We start from the raw sequence: 19,397 nt of genomic DNA on the forward strand, positions 1-19,397 counted from the left end.
TCCAGCACCGGTATCCAAACTGGACAAAATCGAATCGATCGTTGGTTCGTTGTCGTGCCTCGCCTCTTCGCCATTTTTAGCTTCCTTTATCTTCCCTGTCGAATTTTCCGTTATAATACAATACCGTAACTAGACCGAGATAAGGCCGAAATAGCTTGTAATAGAATTTAAACAACCGAACACCAGTAATGCCAAAAAGTCTCTCGATTATTCACAAAATTCTCCAAACAAATTTGTACTTACAATTATTTCCGCGTGGAATAATTTCACGCACATCAATAATCATACCACTTCTGACACAGATTGTTAAGCCAAATGAGTAGTTTTTCAAGTTCTTCATTGAACTGATGTTTGTCAGTACTAGGTGTTGTTCCATTATGAAGGCAAAGTGTTGCCACATGATGCTGCCATATGCTGAGTGCCGCCCGCCCGGTTTGTTAATACAGTCGGAAGCCTGACGCTGGCGTGTGCGGGTCCGCGTGCGAGAGCCGAGCTACCGAGGGTAGCAGCGAACAGAATATGGCGCGGTCGGTGTGAAGTGTGGAACTGTGCGCTCACACCAGTGAATTTTGTGCGTTTCGATCGTTTGTGTGACGGCTCGTCGTAGCCATGAGTGATAATGGTGACGCGTCGGACGGTGACCGCGAGGATCGGAAGCCGGCAGAGTTTCAGACGCTTCTCGATCTCGTCTGCCGACAGATGGAGGCATCACAGCGCCGAGAAGACCGAGTCGTCGCCCTGCTGGAGCAGATGTCTACGGGATCACATCATCGGCTGGATGGCGGCAGCCCGGCGGCCGCTGCAGCCGGTCCCGGCGCTGGCCTGGGCGCGCCGCCGCGGCTCGCCCCAGCGGTGACCTTGACCGCCTCAGCTGGCGGCGCGCCAGCTGGCGGCGTGCCAGCAGTGGTCGGTGACCCGAGCGACCCCGCCCCAGGTCGGGGGCAGGAGCCGCGCGGCCCAGCTGGCGGGGAGGCCGCGGCCGGGAGCTCGGGTGACCGTGGGCAAGGAGCAGAGGCGAGACCGCGGTCACGGTTGCCAGCGGCGGCGACGCCGGCACCGCGGCTCGTTTCGTCAGCTTCTCTGAAGGAGTTCGACTCGTGGCGCAGCAAATTTGATGGCTACCGTCTACTAGTGGGCCTAGATGAACACCCGGCAGCGGAACAGCGAGCTGCTCTGTTAGCTCTCATGGACGACGATTGGGCTCGAGTCATCAGGTTCGCCCTGCCTCTGTCGTCAAACGCCACTGTAGACGACATCATCACGAAGATGCAGGAGCATCTGCGACGGCAACGTAACGTTATAATCGATCGTCGGGATTTTAACACAAGAACACAGCAGCCCGGCGAGACGTTTGACGAATTCTTATGTGCTCTGAAGGAGACAGCATCCTTCTGTGATTTCTGCGCTTCCTGCATGGACGATAGGCTGCGAGATCGACTGGTGGTCGGGGTTCGGGATGACAGCGCCCGTCGCCGGATGCTCGAGTCACCCGAGTTGACGTTACAATCAGCAGCTGACAGCTGCCGAGCGTGTGAGAACGCTAACGCTAGCACGTCAGCTATCCAGGGAGCAGTGACGTCATCACTAGCCAGGATGTCCCGCTATCAGCAGAACAAGCGGTCTCAGCGGTCAGACGACCAGCGGAGCGGACAGGACCGGACGGACCGGAGTAGACCAGCGGCAAGCGGGAAGTGCACTCGCTGCGGTATGGCAGCCCATCGGGACGGGCAGACGTGCCCGGCGGTCGGTCGCACGTGCCACCGGTGCCACGGGCGAGACCACTTCTCAGCTGTCTGTCGCGCCCAGCCTGATGAACTCCAGAGGCGGAAGAGGAGCGCCAGCCGAAACCGTCGGGAACGCCCAGAGAGCCATCAGCGACGTCATCATGTTCAGTCGCTCGTTCAAGTCGAGCAGGATTCGACGCCGGCGCCATCGCGGGAGGCCAGGCATGTCACCGACATCCGAGTCAGGGGCATAGCAGCTCAGTGTTCTCCTCGGGTCCAGCTGCAGCTCCATCGGCCGGATGGAGGTGGTGCCATACCCACGTACTGGACGCCTGACACTGGAGCTGAGACGTCTGCTGTATCACTCAGATACGCCGAGAAGATGGGCGTCAGAAGAAGCGACCTGAAACCGGTGACAAGCAAGCTTCTCAGCGCGGACAACAGCGAGATGCAATGCCTGGGAACATGCAGCAATTTAGAGTTCTGCACGGCTGCAATTTTCCACAGCCTAGCCGCCCCGCAGCCGTGGCTCCACAGCCACAGCCGCCCACAGCCGTGGCAAACTGTGGGCAGCCAGCCGTCAGCCGGCCGTGGATACTTTCAATGAAATGCAACCAAATAGTATATAATAAGCTGTTTTTAGTTGAAACATATAGCCAAAAGCACATTGCAATGGGCTATAGATTCTCAAACTCATGAAGCATCATAGGTTATGTGGTTGTGTATCTGGCTTTAGGCCGAAGGCCTGAAGCCTGATGCGCATCGCATGCCTACACAAGCCCTTGCAAGGGGTTAAGAAAGATGGGTAGGTAGGTACCTACATCAACAGAAAACAAACAACGAACCAGAATAGAAGCACTAGCAGTGTAGACATCTAATGCCAAATCCTGAAGCATGTTTGTGGGACAGAACAACAGACCCTGATGCTTTTCATTATTATCAATGTTAGGTATGGAAAATGAACTGAAGTTGATGGACTGTCAAACAGTGATTGTCTAGTCAAAACTCTTCCTTCTTTCTTACCTCGCATATTTTCTGGGGTGTGATATGCCAGGCTTGAAGCACCCTTTTGAGCAAGTCTCAAACTAATTGATATGCAAGGCATCAAAACACTAGTGAGCATCCAAGAAAGAAAAACATTCATCTATTTTGATTTTTCCAAATAATGATCTTCGCTCAAATCCCCAAGGACGTGCGCGCCACAATTGCCTCTTTCAATCAAAAATTATACTTGAGTTTTTAATGACGTCAATAGCAAAGAAGTGGCAATAAATTGTTTTGTGTCACTATAAACAGCCATAAAAATTAAAATTGATAAATAATAATGCTATAAAGTTAAAAGTTGCTCTCAAACAAAGATTTATCATCAAATTTTAATATTTTTAGAAGAAGACGTCATTTTATTAGTAAAGTCAACAGCTCGCGTAAGAAATATTGTGTTCAGGGATCTCACCGTCATGTGAATTACGTGCTCAGGGTTTTCACCATCATGTGAATTAACCGTAAGTAAGGTTCATGCTCACTTATAATCTAATTCCATTGGCTTCTTTGATCAGCATTTTCTGTAAGCGGTCACTCACACACCAGTTAGAACATAAAGCGCCAGTTTTATATTATGTAATTGGACTTGCCAAATGCCGAAAAACCAGAAATACATCTACGAGTTATTTTAGATAATATTTTATGAAGCCTTTACCTAGGCGTGATTTCTTTTTCTATTAACTGAAAGAATTACTGAACGCTGGTCTTCAATAGCTGTAAGGTGCTCTCCTAATGACCAGGTGAGATTGATTTGATAGGGATGTGACAATGCAACATGTTGCATTTTCTGAAACTGTCAAGCTTTTGATGATGAAGGAACAATTGGTACCTATAATTAGTATTCTGTACCAGAGTGCAAACTTTCCTACAGCAAATGGTAAAACCATTACAGGTTTTCAAAGGCTTCACCACTTTCAATGTTGCTGGGCATCCTTTGCATGATTTTTACAGGCTAGACTGCTTATCAGAATGTAAGATTAAGGATTTAGAATTTTATATTTGAGTACTTAAGATTGAGCCTGAAATCTCACAGCCGTGGCCACAGCCGTAGCCGTGATCTTGGAGATATTTGCAGCCGCCCCGGCCCACAGCCGTGGGGCTGCAGCCAGCCGCGGCTGCAGCCGGCCGGTGCAGACCTCTATGCAGCATCACCCTTCAGCTGGGTTGCATCCGTCACACTGTCGAAGCTGCGGTCATCAAGATGCTGAACGGTCCGTTACTGTCGTGGCATGACAGCATCCGTCTGGGAATTCTCCCAAAGAATTACCCGCAACAGATTCAGTCTGTGAAGACAGGAGGTCAGCAAGATGATGAAGATGATGATGTAGCAGATGGTGAACATGAAGACAGACGAGCGGAAGATCATCCGCCGACAAGAGGTGCATCGGCTTCGGCGCCTGCTTCGTCGGGGCTGAGCGTCGAGAAACCAGTCCAAGAACACCCGGTGAAGAGAATGACTCCTCCGAGATGGATCCCGAAGACGGCCGGAGCGGCGTCGCGCGGGATTCCAACGCTGAGCGAGAGGCAAGCTCACTTCAGCGAGATGAAGTCCGCCTTCCCTCGTGTGTTCGACACGTCAGCTCCTCTGCGAGAGATGTCCGGCGGGCTCATGAAAATAGAGCTAACCGAAGATGCTGTGCCGTTCGCTGTGCGCACTCCCCGCGCTATACCATTCGCCTGGCGCGAAGAAGTACGAGCTCAGCTGGACGAGCTGGTCCAGAAGGGAGTAATCGAGCCTGTCAACCATCCAACTCTCTGGTGCCACCCACTTGTGCCGGTGCCGAAGGTCTCGGAAGACGGTTCAGTGGCGGGCTGCAGGTTGACAGTCGACTTTACGAAACTCAACAAGTTCGTAAAGCGGCCGGTTCATCCAGTGAGAACCACACATGACGCGGTGGCGTCGATCGATGCAGACGCTCGTTTCTTCACGAAACTGGACGCGAAAGCTGGATATCACCAAGTTCCCATTCGGCAGGAGGATCAGGACCTCACCACGTTCATAACGCCATGGGGGCGTTTTCGGTACCGACGAGCGGCCATGGGGCTGGTGTCCAGCAGCGACATCTACAACCAGAGAGGAGACCAGGTGCTGGGGGACGTGCCGCGCACATGCAAAGTCGTGGACGACGTCCTAGCCTGGGACGCCAGTTATGAAGAGCATCTCAAGCATGTGTGGGATATCCTGAAGCGGTGCGATGAGAACGGGATAACACTGAACACGAGCAAGTGCACCTTCGCAGCGGAGTCGGTGAACTTCTGCGGCTTCAGTATCTCCGCTGAGGGGTACAGACCAGACAGAAAGAAGACGGCAGCCGTCTCTGACTTCCCACGCCCGGAGAACGTCACAGACCTAAGGTCCTTTCTAGGTCTGGTGCATCAGATGGGCTCCTTTTCACCAGAGGTAGCCAAAGCTGCTGAACCGCTGCGCCAGCTTCTGAGTCCCAAGAACACATGGCTGTGGACAGAAGTGCACATGAAGGCATTCCACGAAGTGAAGGAAGCACTGGTCAGGCCACCAGTCCTGAGCTTCTTCAACCCGAAGAGGAGGACGGTCCTGGAGACAGATGCGGCGCGGCTGAAGGGATTGGGCTTCAGTCTGCGGCAGCAAGACGAGGATGGAAGGTGGCATCTGATTCAGTGCGGATCCAGGTTTTTGACAGACACTGAAACCCGATACGCTGTCATCGAGGTCGAGATGCTGGCCATCTTGTGGGCTGCCAGGAAGTGCAACACCTACTTGCAAGGCATGCAACAGTTCGAGGTTGCCACAGATCACAGGCCCCTCATACCGATTCTCAACACGAAGAGTCTACAGGACATCGCCAACCCACGTCTTCAGCGACTTCGAGGAAGTCTTGCGCCCTACAACTTCGTGGCAGTCTGGCGCCAGGGGAAGCTTCACGCTATACCAGACGCTCTGTCAAGGTACCCTGTGGAGGCGCCTTCTGAAGACGACAAGAAGGAGGAACGTGCGCTGGCTTCACACAGCTCTGAGGTCATCCGCGCGATAACCAGTGTCGAAGTGGACGGGACGGACGCCTCACCGTTCGAGGATGCGACGCTGTCAGCGGTGCGGTCAGCTACGGAGCGGGATCCGGAGTTGCTGGAGCTGAGGGCAGCTGTGCTGGACGGCTTCCCTGAGCACAAGTCGCAGTTGCAGCCACTTCTTCATCCCTACTGGAACATGCGCGATCGGCTAGCAGTGGACAACAATATCATCATTTGTGGGCAGCGAGTTGTCGTACCCAGCAGCCTCCGCCGTAACGTTCTAGAGAGACTGCATGCTAGTCATCAAGGAGAAGACAGGACCAAAAGACGAGCCAGACAAGTGGTGTACTGGCCAGGTATCGACAACGACATCTCGAACATGGTGAAGAGCTGCAAGGAGTGCCAGCTACATCTGCCCAGACAGCAGAAAGAACCGATTATACAGCTACCTCAACCGACTAGAGTCTTTGAAGTCGTGTCAGCCGATTTCTTCGAGTACGCAGCACACACATACCTGGTGTATGTAGACAGACTCTCCGGTTGGCCGTGGGTGTGCCACATGGGAAGATCGGCGTCAGCCCATCAACTGACTACCAGTCTGCGCAAGGCCTTCGCGTCTACCGGAGTTCCGTGCCTGCTACTCACTGACGGTGGACCTCAGTTCACGGCGAAGAAGACCCGGGAATTCCTGGACAAGTGGGGTGTTCGTCAGCAGTTCTCGTCACCTCACTATCCACAGGCCAACGGACATGCGGAGGCGGCAGTAAAAGCTGTCAAACGGCTGGTCAAGAAGGTGACGGTCGGAGGCGATCTCGACACAGACGCCTTCGCCGAGGGACTACTGGAGCTGCGGAACGCTCCAAGAGCAGACGGGAGATCGCCGGCTCAGATTCTCCTCGGTCACCCGCTGAGATCGAGGATTCCGGCTCATCAGCGTTCGTTCGCCAAGTGCTGGCTGGAACGTGCCGATGAGGTCAACAGACAAGTCACAGAACAGAGACGCAAGGAGGCAGAGCGCTACAACTCCTCTGCGCGCTCACATCGCCCTCTACAGCTGGGACAGCATGTGCTGATGCAAGATCACCGCACGGGCCTGTGGGACTGCACAGGCATCATCAGTGGCATCAGCAAGGAGCGACGCAGTTTCCTGGTGCGCACGCCATCCGGGCGCATATACTGGCGCAACAGACGTTTCCTGCGCCCGCTGCGCCCGCTCGTCACCGCCAACGGCGGGCCGGCGCGCGCGGCGCTGGAGGTTCCAGCACAGGATCCCACCGCGGCTCTGGCAGGAGCAGCCGCTGGGACGCCGACGGCCGCGACAGAAGCAGAGCAGTCAACGTCATCGGCTATGACGTCACGACAGCCGCCACGTCGACAGCCACATCAACAGCCGCCAAGAACGCCGGCTGCTGATACTCGCCGAGCGCCGGAGGGGGGTGACGGTGACGGAGACCGCGCGGTGACGGTGACGGAGACCGCGCGTCGGTCGCCGAGAGCTGATCCGCCGATTCGTCGCAGTGGTCGTAACCGTCGCGAGCCGGTCAGGTTACAGGTACGGTGGGGACCGTGCACAAGCTATGAGTGATCTAGTATGGAGTGTATTAGATACGCGCGAAGATGCTCGTACATATTTAGTGGATTTGCGGGTATGAGACGCGCGTGTCATCAGATATCCCAGGAGGAGATGTTTATTTATTGTATCATGGCTTGTTGCAAATAGGTTTGTTAACCCGGGGGGAGGTGTTCCATTATGAAGGCAAAGTGTTGCCACATGATGCTGCCATATGCTGAGTGCCGCCCGCCCGGTTTGTTAATACAGTCGGAAGCCTGACGCTGGCGTGTGCGGGTCCGCGTGCGAGAGCCGAGCTACCGAGGGTAGCAGCGAACAGAATAGGTGTTCGATATATTTGACATATGATGGGACATGTATTTTGAATTTTAATCTTTGTGCAAATAACCTCAGCCGTAGTGAATGTAGGACTGTCTAGGCATTCTGGGGACAGATAACTCAGACTGTAGGTTGCTGAGCCTCCACCCGCACCAGCTGATCTGCTAGAGAATGTGTTGTGAATTTATGTTGTGACTCGCTATTAGGTCTGCGTCGTTTTATTGTGTTGCATTTAATTGATGTTACGGATGTGAGAATTGGAGTTGAGTGTTTTTGCCGCGTTGGGAGGTACGGTCGTGGTGAGCCACGTGACCTTTGTCAAGGCTGGTATTTTGCGACTTATTGTTGTTGTCGGCTAGTTTCGGGTGATTCTGAAGTCTGAAGTTCTTGATCGGACGTTTTGTTCTTTTTTGGCTGAAATCGATGCTTGAAGTATTCTCTTTTCAACATGGGTTTCAATACAGAGTGTGATTTAATTCGTTACAGAATGCAGCCTGGTAACCTGGCAAATTGTAGCACTTTTCAATATTTTTGGTTAACCATGTTTCAGATATAGATATAACATGCCAAGTAATCGCGTTGTCATTAAGAAGGCTGCAGAGATCATCTAATTTATTGACCAAAGATCGTGCATTTACATGTAATATGTTCAGCTGCTTGTCTGAGTTGCAATTTATAGTTTTGTGAACATTGCTAGGCAGGGCTGCGGAGTCGGAGTCGGAGTCGGAGTTGGAGTCGGTCGGAGTCGACAGTTCTGCCCGGAGTCGGAGTCGGAGTCGGAGTCGCCCAAGTCTTACCGACTCCGACTCCGGAGTCAGAGTTAACGCTGCATGGCCCAACGTCATGCACTGCACCTGTTTGATTGACGATACTGCACTCGAAATTAGATTTTGTCGGTAATAGGTCATTTTTCTGTTTTGGACGAACGTTTTCAGCGAAAGAAACAGAAGATGGTGAATGCCCCAGAACCTGCTTTTTAAATTTGCATATTATTTTTAATGCATATTTGCAACGCAAAGCCTTTGGAACGCACATGGGATCGTTTCAGGCAAGATAAAAATATATCCATTCTGAACTTCAATATCATGATATGGGTATTCATAGAACCGTCCGGAGTCGGAGTCAGAGTTGGAGTCGGAGCCGGAGTCGATTTTTGAAGCCGGAGTCGGAGTCGGAGTCACCCTAAAATCCATCGACTCCGCACTCCGCAGCCCTGCTGCTAGGCATATCAAATGAACAGTTTGTTCTGATTTCTTCATACTTTCGATATGAAAATATGCCATTGGTTTCGTCATTGCTTTCACCAAGAGAAAAAGGATCTAAAGTTCTGTTTAGTGGGATGTCTATCATAACACAGTAATGAAAGGAAGAAATTAAGAGCAATGAAGATAGCGCAAAGGGTTTCAAATCACATGGAATCAGGTTCAGAGAGAGAGAGAGAGAGAGAGAGAGAGAGAGAGAGAGAGAGAGAGAGAGAGAGAGAGAGAGAGAGAGAGAGAGAGAGAGAGAGAGAGAGAGAGAGAGAGAGAGAGAGAGAGAGAGAGAGAGAGAGAGAGAGAGAGAGAGAGAGAGAGAGAGAGAGAGAGAGAGAGAGAGAGAGAGAGAGAGAGAGAGAGAGAGAGAGAGGAGAGGGAGAGGGAGAGGGAGAGGGAGAGGGAGAGGGAGAGGGAGAGGGAGAGGGAGAGGGAGAGGGAGAGGGAGAGGGAGAGGGAGAGGGAGAGGGAGAGGGAGAGGGAGAGGGAGAGGGAGAGGGAGAGGGAGAGGGAGAGGGAGAGGGAGAGGGAGAGGGAGAGGGAGAGGGAGAGGGAGAGGGAGAGGGAGAGGGAGAGGGAGAGGGAGAGGGAGAGGGAGAGGGAGAGGGAGAGGGAGAGGGAGAGGGAGAGGGAGAGGGAGAGGGAGAGGGAGAGGGAGAGGGAGAGGGAGAGGGAGAGGGAGAGGGAGAGGGAGAGGGAGAGGGAGAGGGAGAGGGAGAGGGAGAGAGAGAGAGAGAGAGAGAGAGAGAGAGAGAGAGAGAGAGAGAGAGAGAGAGGGAGAGGGAGAGAGAGAGAGAGACAGCCTTTGAAAGTATGGCAGCAGGCAAAGAAACCCTACTATTGTATCATTTTTATATTTTCAAGTAGAGGCAAACACCTATCACTGTATATTCTCTAACACAATGATAATAATCAGGGCGCCATCTAGAACCATTTAGTAGAAGTGAAGGATAAGTATCTTTAATAGATGTCGCTGGGGTGATGTGGCGCGGCCCCACCACCAAGGCTGAATCCTCCCAAAGAAGGAGGAAAATGACTAGGTAGCATATGAGGAGAGGAACACGAGGTTTGATAAGTACATGTTTGCTTAATTTACCAGCTGATTATGTAACTAGAATAGTGTTATGTTCATGTTCAGTAATGCAGTTTTTTTCTTCTGGATGCTGGCTGTATGGGCGCATCTTGTTTTTATTATTATTGTTATTATTTACTTTTGTATTGTAGATGTATTCTGTGAAGATTTACCCCCAAAACCAGGCTATATGCTTGTCAGAAGCATAAGCTCAGCTGATATAACAGCAGAGGCCAAGTAGCAAAGGACTGAACTGACTCATTTTACAATCACACATAGCGCCCACACATACTGTAAAACCAATCCGTTTGCTGGATTGAGGCATGTTGCCATGCTCATTCACTCATTAAAACATCCTGTCTCCAAACAGGGATCACATATATACAGATAAAACTGCCTGTCTCCAGGCATGGGAAGGGCATACACACATATAAAACAGCCTGTTTCCAGGCAAGGCGCACACTCACACAAAGCCTGGAGGCTAACCACTCACACTCAGTCCAGGCCACACTACCTCATCCATGATTCAGCCATGAGCAGCCGAGCAATCCGCCAGCCACCCGGGGGGAGGGGGGAAATCTTCAACACAATTTGAGATATTATTGGTGTTGCTGCAACCTATGCAGCATTGTCACAGCAGTGCTGCATTATGCTGGTAAGGTGTGTAATTGTGTAAGTGCATTATGTGGAACAGTAAGAGATGCATATGTACCTTGAATTGTACATATGCATCTCCCCATTCAATTGCATTGTACGTGAACACAATTGATCAACTGTACTGCACATACACAGCAGCAGCTTGCAGTGTTATCTCAGTATTGTTCATTGTGCTGTTATTCGTTGTGCCAACAACATTCTTACACATTGCATCGCTTTTCTGCAAGATAAGCTGGCTGTTTGGCAAGCAACTGCAAGCCGTAAATATAAATGATAACTAACTTTTCTATAAGACTTTCATGAAAACGTTATTTCGAGTCAATAAAAATGAGCATTCTATGCTAGGCTCCGATTACTCGTCTTTCATTTCCTGTGAGTGCTGTTTTGCTTTTCCCTGCTACTTTTCTAGATATTTGCCAGTAAACCACATAATGTAGCGCCACTAATGAAGGCCCGGCGCCCTTTAAAACGTTAGAAATAATGGACAACGAATGCTTATAATCTGAATAAAATGTATGTTCCAATCATCTAATTGGTCAACGCACACAATGCTATCAAACTTTTTGGGCGAAAGTAATAATCAAGTCGATTATTTGAATTGGACAAATTAATTCGTATATGATGTAAGATAAAAACACCAAAACCACCCAACGTTTCGTGTTATTCACTTTTTCAAGGGTGATATGACACATTTTACCTACAGAGTCAAGTACGTTTTTTCGGTTTCATTCGAATATAGCGCGGGCACTTTTTCACAAATTTCCTCTGCCTTGCATGACATATTGACACATACATACACACATACTACAAATTAACGTCTTTCCTAGCCAACAGAGCAGACACCGAAGCTAGTCTGAAGAATCTACTCGAAGTGTTCAAAACATCACCTTTCGCAATAAACGCCGCTTCTATAATTCTCCGTTGGGTTTTAGAAAAGTTTTGATCCACATGTCCAGCCCGCGTCCAATCAGGTAAATGCCCTTCTTTCTCAGCGTGAATAACAAATGCATTAGAAAGTCTGTGATTACGTAAATCCCCCCTGTGTTCACGGACCCGTGTTTTGAGACCCCTACCAGTTTCCCCGTAGTACACCCGCGGGCACCCACCACATGGAATTTTGTAAACTACGCTGTCTCTGTTGCGAGACTGTTTCCTTTCTTCACGCATTATCCCACCTATCTTCTGCCCCCCTACAGAGACTATGCCCAGCGCAGGACCTATCAGTTTCTGAACCGTTTCATTCAAAGGAGAATGCAGAGCTATTATCATTGCTTTGGTTTCTGCCACAGGCTGATCAGCTACAGCTGAGGGCTGGTTATCTGAGGTGACAGATGGGGACCATATCTTCTTTGCCTAGTCTCTCAGAGATAAAAGCATGATTAAAGGGAATTTAAGTTGTAAATAGAGTGAATAACCTTATGCTCATGTTATATGTTGCAAATTGATATAATTGAAACTAAATTGATATATTTCGATATTGCACCGTCATCAGAATAAGAATGATGACGGTGCAATATCGAAATATATCAATTTAGTTTCAATTATATCAATTTGCAACATATAACATGAGCATAAGGTTATTCACTCTATTTACATTATTAATCATGCTCAGAATTGCCATAGCTTACCTCCAAGGAATTTAAGTTTCATGAACGTTTGAACCACATAATCGATCTCGTCACGTAAAAAGTCTACGGAACATATTCTGAAGGCGCGCAAAAAGAAACCAATAACGACCCCGGATTTAACTCTCTGACTGTGCAGATACAGATACAGATACAGATGTGTATTCATCTAGGATCCACAATAAAAGTGGCTTTTCACCAGACACGTAAAACCAGATAAAACGGGGAACATATAGACAGTACGAGTAGGCATAGATATCACTGGCAAACACAAACAAGCGTGCGACTGGAACAGGTTCAGACAGCTACTCGGCGTCTCGACATGATCACACGCTTCACATTGGCGCGAAACGCTGGTATATACGGGCTCAACTCGGTACCGTTTAACATCGCGACTCCTCTAATACATAGTCGACGTCTCCCCGTCTCTGTTCGGGCCCGTGGCTGTGTTATCAGCCCTGCGTTTCGGGTGTTGTGGTCGTGTATGTCGCGGGCTACAGGACCGATGGTATCACTGATATGTTCAGGAGTACCCGATGTGATGGCTCGGTGGACTGCGCAGATAGTGTGGTACTCGGCTAATTCGTCTGCCCGCAGCCAGCCGAGCTGCTGTATGACGTCAGAGATGTGGTCGCTGCGTCTACGGCCACTGACGACTCTGGCACAGAAATTGAGAATTTTCTGGACACGAGCCATCTGGGTCACACCGCACGACCCATACACGCTTATACAATACCGCACGATCGATATGACTAGGGCTTGAACAACTACCTTACGTGTGTTTGCTGGCATCACGTGGCGGGCATGACTGAGAGCGATTAAAATTCCTGTGCATTTTGATGCCATGGCGGTGATGTGAGCTTGATAGTTCAGATGGCGGTCGAGATAAAGTCCGAGGTTCTTCACCGTCCCTGCATCGACTACAGTTGAACCACAAAAGTTGACAGTGACGGGCGGGAGTCCACGCAACATTGCTGGTGTGCCCAACACCAGCATCTGTGTTTTGGCGGCGTTAACTTTCATGCCATTGTGGCAAAACCATCGGTAGGCGGCGTCGAGTGCGGCCTCAGTGCGTGAAATGATACAATCCAAATCCCGTTTCTTTCCAGTGACCAAAATTTGAGTGTCATCTGCAAACTGTACTATGGTGACTCCGTCGGGCATGTGCAGACTGAGATCGTTAGCAAAAAGCATGTACAAGGCACAACTGAGACTACCTCCCTGGAAAACACCAATGGTGTTTTCTCTCGGTCGGGAGGTGATACTGGAGCCGTCAGCGGCGCGGACTCTGACCTGTTGCACATGCCCAGCCAAATAGTTAGCGAACCAGTCGGTGTCGATACCGTATAGGCTAAGTTTTTGCAGGAGTTTTTGGTGAGACACGACATCAAAACATTTTGAAAGATCCAGTAAGACCAAAATTGAAATTTCACCGTTGTGCCCTGAAAAGTAGTGTATAAGGTCGTCCTTGTTTGTTGGCTTTCGGTAAACAGTGAACTTAAGTGAGTCTCCCGTTCTGATCAATAGCGTATCTAAGAAGGGAAGTGAATAACACGAAACGTTGGGTGGTTTTGGTGTTTTTATCTTACATCATATACGAATTAATAATCAAGTCATTACTCATTAGTAACCCTCGCCTGACGAAGCCTTTTTCATAACGCGGACGGCGAGGGGGTTGTAACTTCTGATCTCCCAGCTAATCACCCAGCTGGGAGATCAGAAGCCGACGCAGCTGCTCCTTCGCATGCGCTCGGAGCTGGGCGAGGAGGCTCGAGACAGTGAGCTACTCCGCACGCTGTTTCTGCAGCGCCTGCCGCGGGCGGCCACGGCTGCCCTGTCGCTCCTCCCGGAGGACACCTCTCTGAGCCAGCTCGCCACCGCGGCCCACCGATACCTGGAGGCGACCGGCTCTCACGAGCTCGCGGCAATGCAACTCACCGGCTCGACGGCCTCCGCTACTGCTGGAGACGTGCCAACCCTGCACAGCACGGTGGCATCGCTGACGGCCGCAGTTCAGCGACTAGAAATGGCGCTCGGCGACCCCTCCCACGCCGCCTCCCGGGACCGTGACGGAGGCGCAGTCTCCGACCGGTACCGCCGCCGGTCCCGCTCTCGCGGTCGACGGCAGCAGCCGCAGCAGCTGCAACAGCCACAGCAACAGCAACAGAAGCAACTGTGCTTCTATCAGCGCCGTTTCGGTGCAGCAGCCAAGAACTGCGGCGAGCCGTGCTCCTGGTCGCCGTTAAACGAGACGGCCTAGGGACATCGGCACCGTCCCCGGGCCGGGCATCGCCGGCGCCGCTCCTGCACGTGACGACCAGTCAGCTCACCATGATGGTGGACACTGGAGCGCAGATCAGTGTCCTGCCTCCGAGCGAGCTCCTACCGGGCTGCAGCTTGGACGCGGCCGCCGCGCCCCGCCTGACCGCCGCCAACGGCAGCTCCATTCGCACGCACGGGTACGCCGACCACGCAGTCGCCACGGATGTTCTGTTAGTGGGCGCAACTGATGATTTTTTTTCGTATTCGGCAAAGGGTTTCCGGATTTAACCAAAAACCTGTGTCAGTCGAGCCGATAACGGACCTAACTGCTAACTTTCCAATGAAACAAATATCAACAAGTCCTGTGCAAGTAGGGTGGCTTCCGTTGACCGGACGGCGACTGACCTCCCCCCTATCCCTCCGCAGTCCTCAACCACTCCCCTCGCCCCGCCGCGCTGGCTGCCTCCGCGTGTCAGACTTCGGTCAGTGCTACCAGCGGCTCTCAAACCTTTCCGCTTAACCGCGGCTGGGACAGGTAGCGCACTCCCCTCCGAGTCGCGATGCTTTCAAGAGAGACTATACGTAGACTGATTGTCGCAGAAGTTATTCCCAATGACTCAAACAATGGCCAGTCACGTGCTGTACTATGGCCGCTCCAATATATATGGAAACACTCAGACGACGTTTGCATTCGATGCTGGTTCCACCAGCACCTGGTCGGCTCACACGCTGCTCTGGTTATCGCCGGAGATGGACCTACTTGTTGCTGGGGTTGTTGACCATGGCGCTAGAGATGTTCTGGTCCATGAAGAAGAGCAGTGAGAGGCAGAATCCGAGTCCGGCGCTGCCGCAGACGGCGGCGGCGCCCAGTCCGGACAGGGACACCAGTTGCACTGTGTTGTCGTCCCGGTACTCGAACGGCGCCACTGCCGGCCCACACACCCAGTCAGCGGCGCAGGCCACCACAGCGGCCCACACAGGCCCACACACCCAGTCAGCGGCGCAGGCCACCACAGCGGCCCACACACCCGGTCAGCGGCGCAGGCCACCACAGCGGCCCACACAGGCCCACACACCCAGTCAGCGGCGCAGGCCACCACAGCGGCCCACACAGGCCCACACACCCAGTCAGCGGCGCAGGCCACCACAGCGGCCCACACACCCGGTCAGCGGCGCAGGCCACCACAGCGGCCCACACACCCGGTCAGCGGCGCAGGCCACCACAGCGGCCCACACAGGCCCACACACCCAGTCAGCGGCGCAGGCCACCACAGCGGCCCACACAGGCCCACACACCCAGTCAGCGGCGCAGGCCACCACAGCGGCCCACACAGGCCCACACACCCAGTCAGCGGCGCAGGCCACCACAGCGGCCCACACAGGCCCACACACCCAGTCAGCGGCGCAGGCCACCACAGCGGCCCACACACCCAGTCAGCGGCGCAGGCCACCACAGCGGCCCACACACCCAGTCAGCGGCGCAGGCCACCACAGCGGCCCACACACCCAGTCAGCGGCGCAGGCCACCACAGCGGCCCACACACCCAGTCAGCGGCGCAGGCCACCACAGCGGCCCACACAGGCCCACACACCCAGTCAGCGGCGCAGGCCACCACAGCGGCCCACACACCCAGTCAGCGGCGCAGGCCACCACAGCGGCCCACACACCCAGTCAGCGGCGCAGGCCACCACAGCGGCCCACACACCCGGTCAGCGGCGCAGGCCACCACAGCGGTGGTGGCCTTCCGAGGGAAAGCTGGCCCCTAGGAAGGATAGTGCAAGTCGTTACGGTCCAAGGCGGACATGAGGACAGGTGGCGCCGCCGCCACTCGCATAGCGGCGGGAATGTGAACTAACCTGTTTACCATAAGGCCGCTGTGCTAACGGCCGCTGCGGGCGCCGTTTCGGGCTAGTTTTGACTTTGTACCGCAATTAATGGTTTATTTATAATAAAAAATGGACTAGCGAGAGTCGTGCCGGAATCAGAATTCAATGTTCTACAAAACTAAGCCATTTTCATTGTGATCACGTCATCGACTTCACCGCCCAACCCAATAAAGCAGAAATATGTCGTGTCACCGGTGATTACACGCAAAAATTCTTTGGCATATAGCATAAAAACCAGAACACCTTTGACTGCAGCGACTATGCGGTACTACAGAAAATTGTATGGCCTACCTAATGGTGCCCATTACTTAATAATTAAGCTGAGTATTTCGTCGCCTAACTCTTGTAAAACCGTATGTCCGCTTGTCTATGGAGTTTGGACCGTAACGTCTTTCCTAGCGCTGATAGATTAGTGAGGAAGGCCTTGGTAAGAACGCTGCAGCACTTCAACATATCTGGGGCCCATCCACAACATGGTGCTAGTTCACTCGGACTCTGATCTAGACCGGTAAGTTTAGCGAGTTTTTTCTGTGCTCTCTGTTTCCTTGATCCCGAGTGACTGCGAACATTGAGGCTAAGTGTTGTAGTACCCTTTCGGATGGCGCTCTCGGTTTAACCCTAGAACGCCTAGGGGGGGGGTTGTATCAACCCCCCCCCTGAGGTTTTTCGGAAATAGTGGAAAAACGGCGGCGCGCAGCGCCGCCAAATTTTGGGTACCTTATGGGGCAAACCTTGCGCATCTTTTGATCAAAAAAATTTGACCGGGTCATGTCAGGTCACGGAGTTATGACGTCACAAAGGGAACAGCCTCCGGCCGGATTTTCACAAACTGAGTGCCAACGCCCGAGGTTTCCTGCCGGTGGTACGGACATCGGTTGATGGATCGTGATGAAACTTCCCATGCATGTTGGGGCAAGTATTGGCTATCATATGGTATAAGAAACTTGACCGGGTCAGGTCAGGTCACGGAGCTATGACGTCACAAGAGGAACACCGTCCGGTACTATTTTTGAAAAGCGCCCGAACCACTATTTTGCTAATTCTTGTCACCTCAATGGGAATATGCAGCAATATTAGCTCCTATAGGGAGCAAATGGACATCCCAAATCCAAAAATACAATCAGATTTCAAAAATTTAAATTTTGATTTTTCGAATTTCTGCCGCCGACTGTGACCTTGCCGACTTCCGGCGCTCCCAACGCGCCATTTTTAGAGCTAGGGAAACGAAATACATACCAAACGATAGAGAATTGATCAAGGAACACGATAGTGAAGGTTTCAAGTCGATATCTCCTACCGTTTTGCCGCAATCGCCGCGAAAAATTTGGAAAAATCTATTTTTCCGAAAATTTGACCTTTGACCGGTCAAAAGTAGGTCAAATGTTGACCTAGGACCAAAAAATATACCACCAATCGCGAGATCTCGTTGAGAGCAATCCGTTGGTTTTTTCCGCTAAGCTCTACGACCTTCCGTTTCGAAACGCCAGGGGGGGGGTCGTAACAACCCCCCCCTGGTCGTTCGTGTTATGAGAAATGGCCTGGTCGTGCGAGGGTTAAACCGTTCTTTTGTGTGTTTCGCACGGGCTTATTTCCTTGGTTTAACCTCTGTGATGCGCCACGTTTGTAAGATTGGATTTGCATGTGCAGGTTGTGCCGACATTAGGCGCCCTGCTCAGCGTGGCGCCCTGTTCATCTTGGTGGCGCCCTGTTCGTCTTCGTGGCGCCCTGTTCAGCGTGGCGCCGGCCCCGAGTGGCCCTGCTTCGGCGTGGCACCCCCGGCCTGTTGGCTCGGCTGCCGCCAGATAGATGTGTAAAGCCATTCCGATGGTAAGATTCCTTTTTTCATCATATTGGAAACGAGTGTTCGCGTGCTTCTGTTCGTTTGATCTTTGGTAAATTTTCCCCTTGTAACTGTTTCGTTTATATCTGACCTGTTACATCTTGGTTTGGGTTTCTTTACAGAAACACTTATCACGCCTGTACATGCTCCAATCTTGGTGCCTTGGGGAGTAATACAAGTTGGTTTCGTGTCATCATCGTCTGGTCTTCTTGGTTGCGGCGGCGGCAGCTACAGCAGCCATGGACCCACCCATGGGTGGGTCCGTAAGATGGCGCCCTCTGTCCTGTTTAGTCACCTTGCTCCTCTGTGCCTGCAATTTTTGGCCGTCGAATCGTCTTCGTGTTGAGTGCTTTATCATTTTAGTAATCGCTGGTATCAAACAATCCCCGAAAGGTTTGTGATTTTTTAGTTTTAATTTTGATTCTTCAATCTCATTTTATTCAAACTTTTGTTTCATTCCGTTTCGTCTGCCGGCGACGCCCCTGTGACGTCAATCTTGCTCCACCCATCCTGCGCTGGACGTGCTGGTAAAGCAGCGCCTTCTGTCCGTGGCGGAGACGTCTGGAACTATGTCTGTGCCGCAGGCTGTTGCAAAGGTCAGCACATTCCGTCGCGGTGTGACTCACTGTGGTGCAGCTGTGGCTACGTGAGACCCAATGTGCTACGTGCCTTAAGCCTGCGCGTGGCCTCACAGTGTGCCGACATCTGCTGTAGCTTCAGCTGTTTTGTAATGGCTGCTGTAGCTGCCGCCGCCGCAGCCAAGAAGACCAGACGATGATGACACGAAACCACCTTGTATTACTCCCCAAGGCACCAAGATTGGAGCATGTACCAGGGCCTCCTCTAACATACCCACTGGGTGGGCAAATGCCTACCCAGTCACCACAATTGCCCACCCAGTGGCGTCGATTTGCCCACCCAGAAGCAAATGCAAAAATAAAGGTCCGGCCAGACGTCCGGTAGGAACTACCACTTCGGTTTCCCGGGGGAAAAAAACTTGCTAGCAGCCAGTGCCCCAGCCCCCAATCACTGCAGTGCAAGTTATTTTTTACAATGGATGCATCTATAATATAAATGCAGGGGCGGTAGCGGACTTGGCGTTTGGGGGTGGGGGCAACTTGGCAACTTTGCCAACCCTCGGAGGGGGGGGGCGGTGCTAG

General features: G+C 52.0%; 1 protein-coding gene across 1 annotated transcript in view; it reads right to left on the reverse strand.

Moving 5' to 3' along the window:
* The window catches only part of LOC122380001 (sodium bicarbonate transporter-like protein 11), a 263,700-nt gene that overhangs the window by 115,440 nt on the left and 128,863 nt on the right, over window positions 1–19,397 (reverse strand). The window contains exon 5 of the mRNA XM_043362735.1: window positions 15,271–15,436. Coding sequence (XP_043218670.1) covers window positions 15,271–15,436 — 166 coding nt within the window. The remainder of the gene's footprint in view (window positions 1–15,270; window positions 15,437–19,397) is intronic.

Source organism: Amphibalanus amphitrite, unplaced genomic scaffold (genome assembly GCF_019059575.1).
Source record: "Amphibalanus amphitrite isolate SeventyFive unplaced genomic scaffold, NRLGWU_Aamphi_draft 000089F_arrow, whole genome shotgun sequence".
Classification (NCBI taxonomy): Eukaryota; Metazoa; Arthropoda; class Thecostraca; order Balanomorpha; family Balanidae; genus Amphibalanus; species Amphibalanus amphitrite.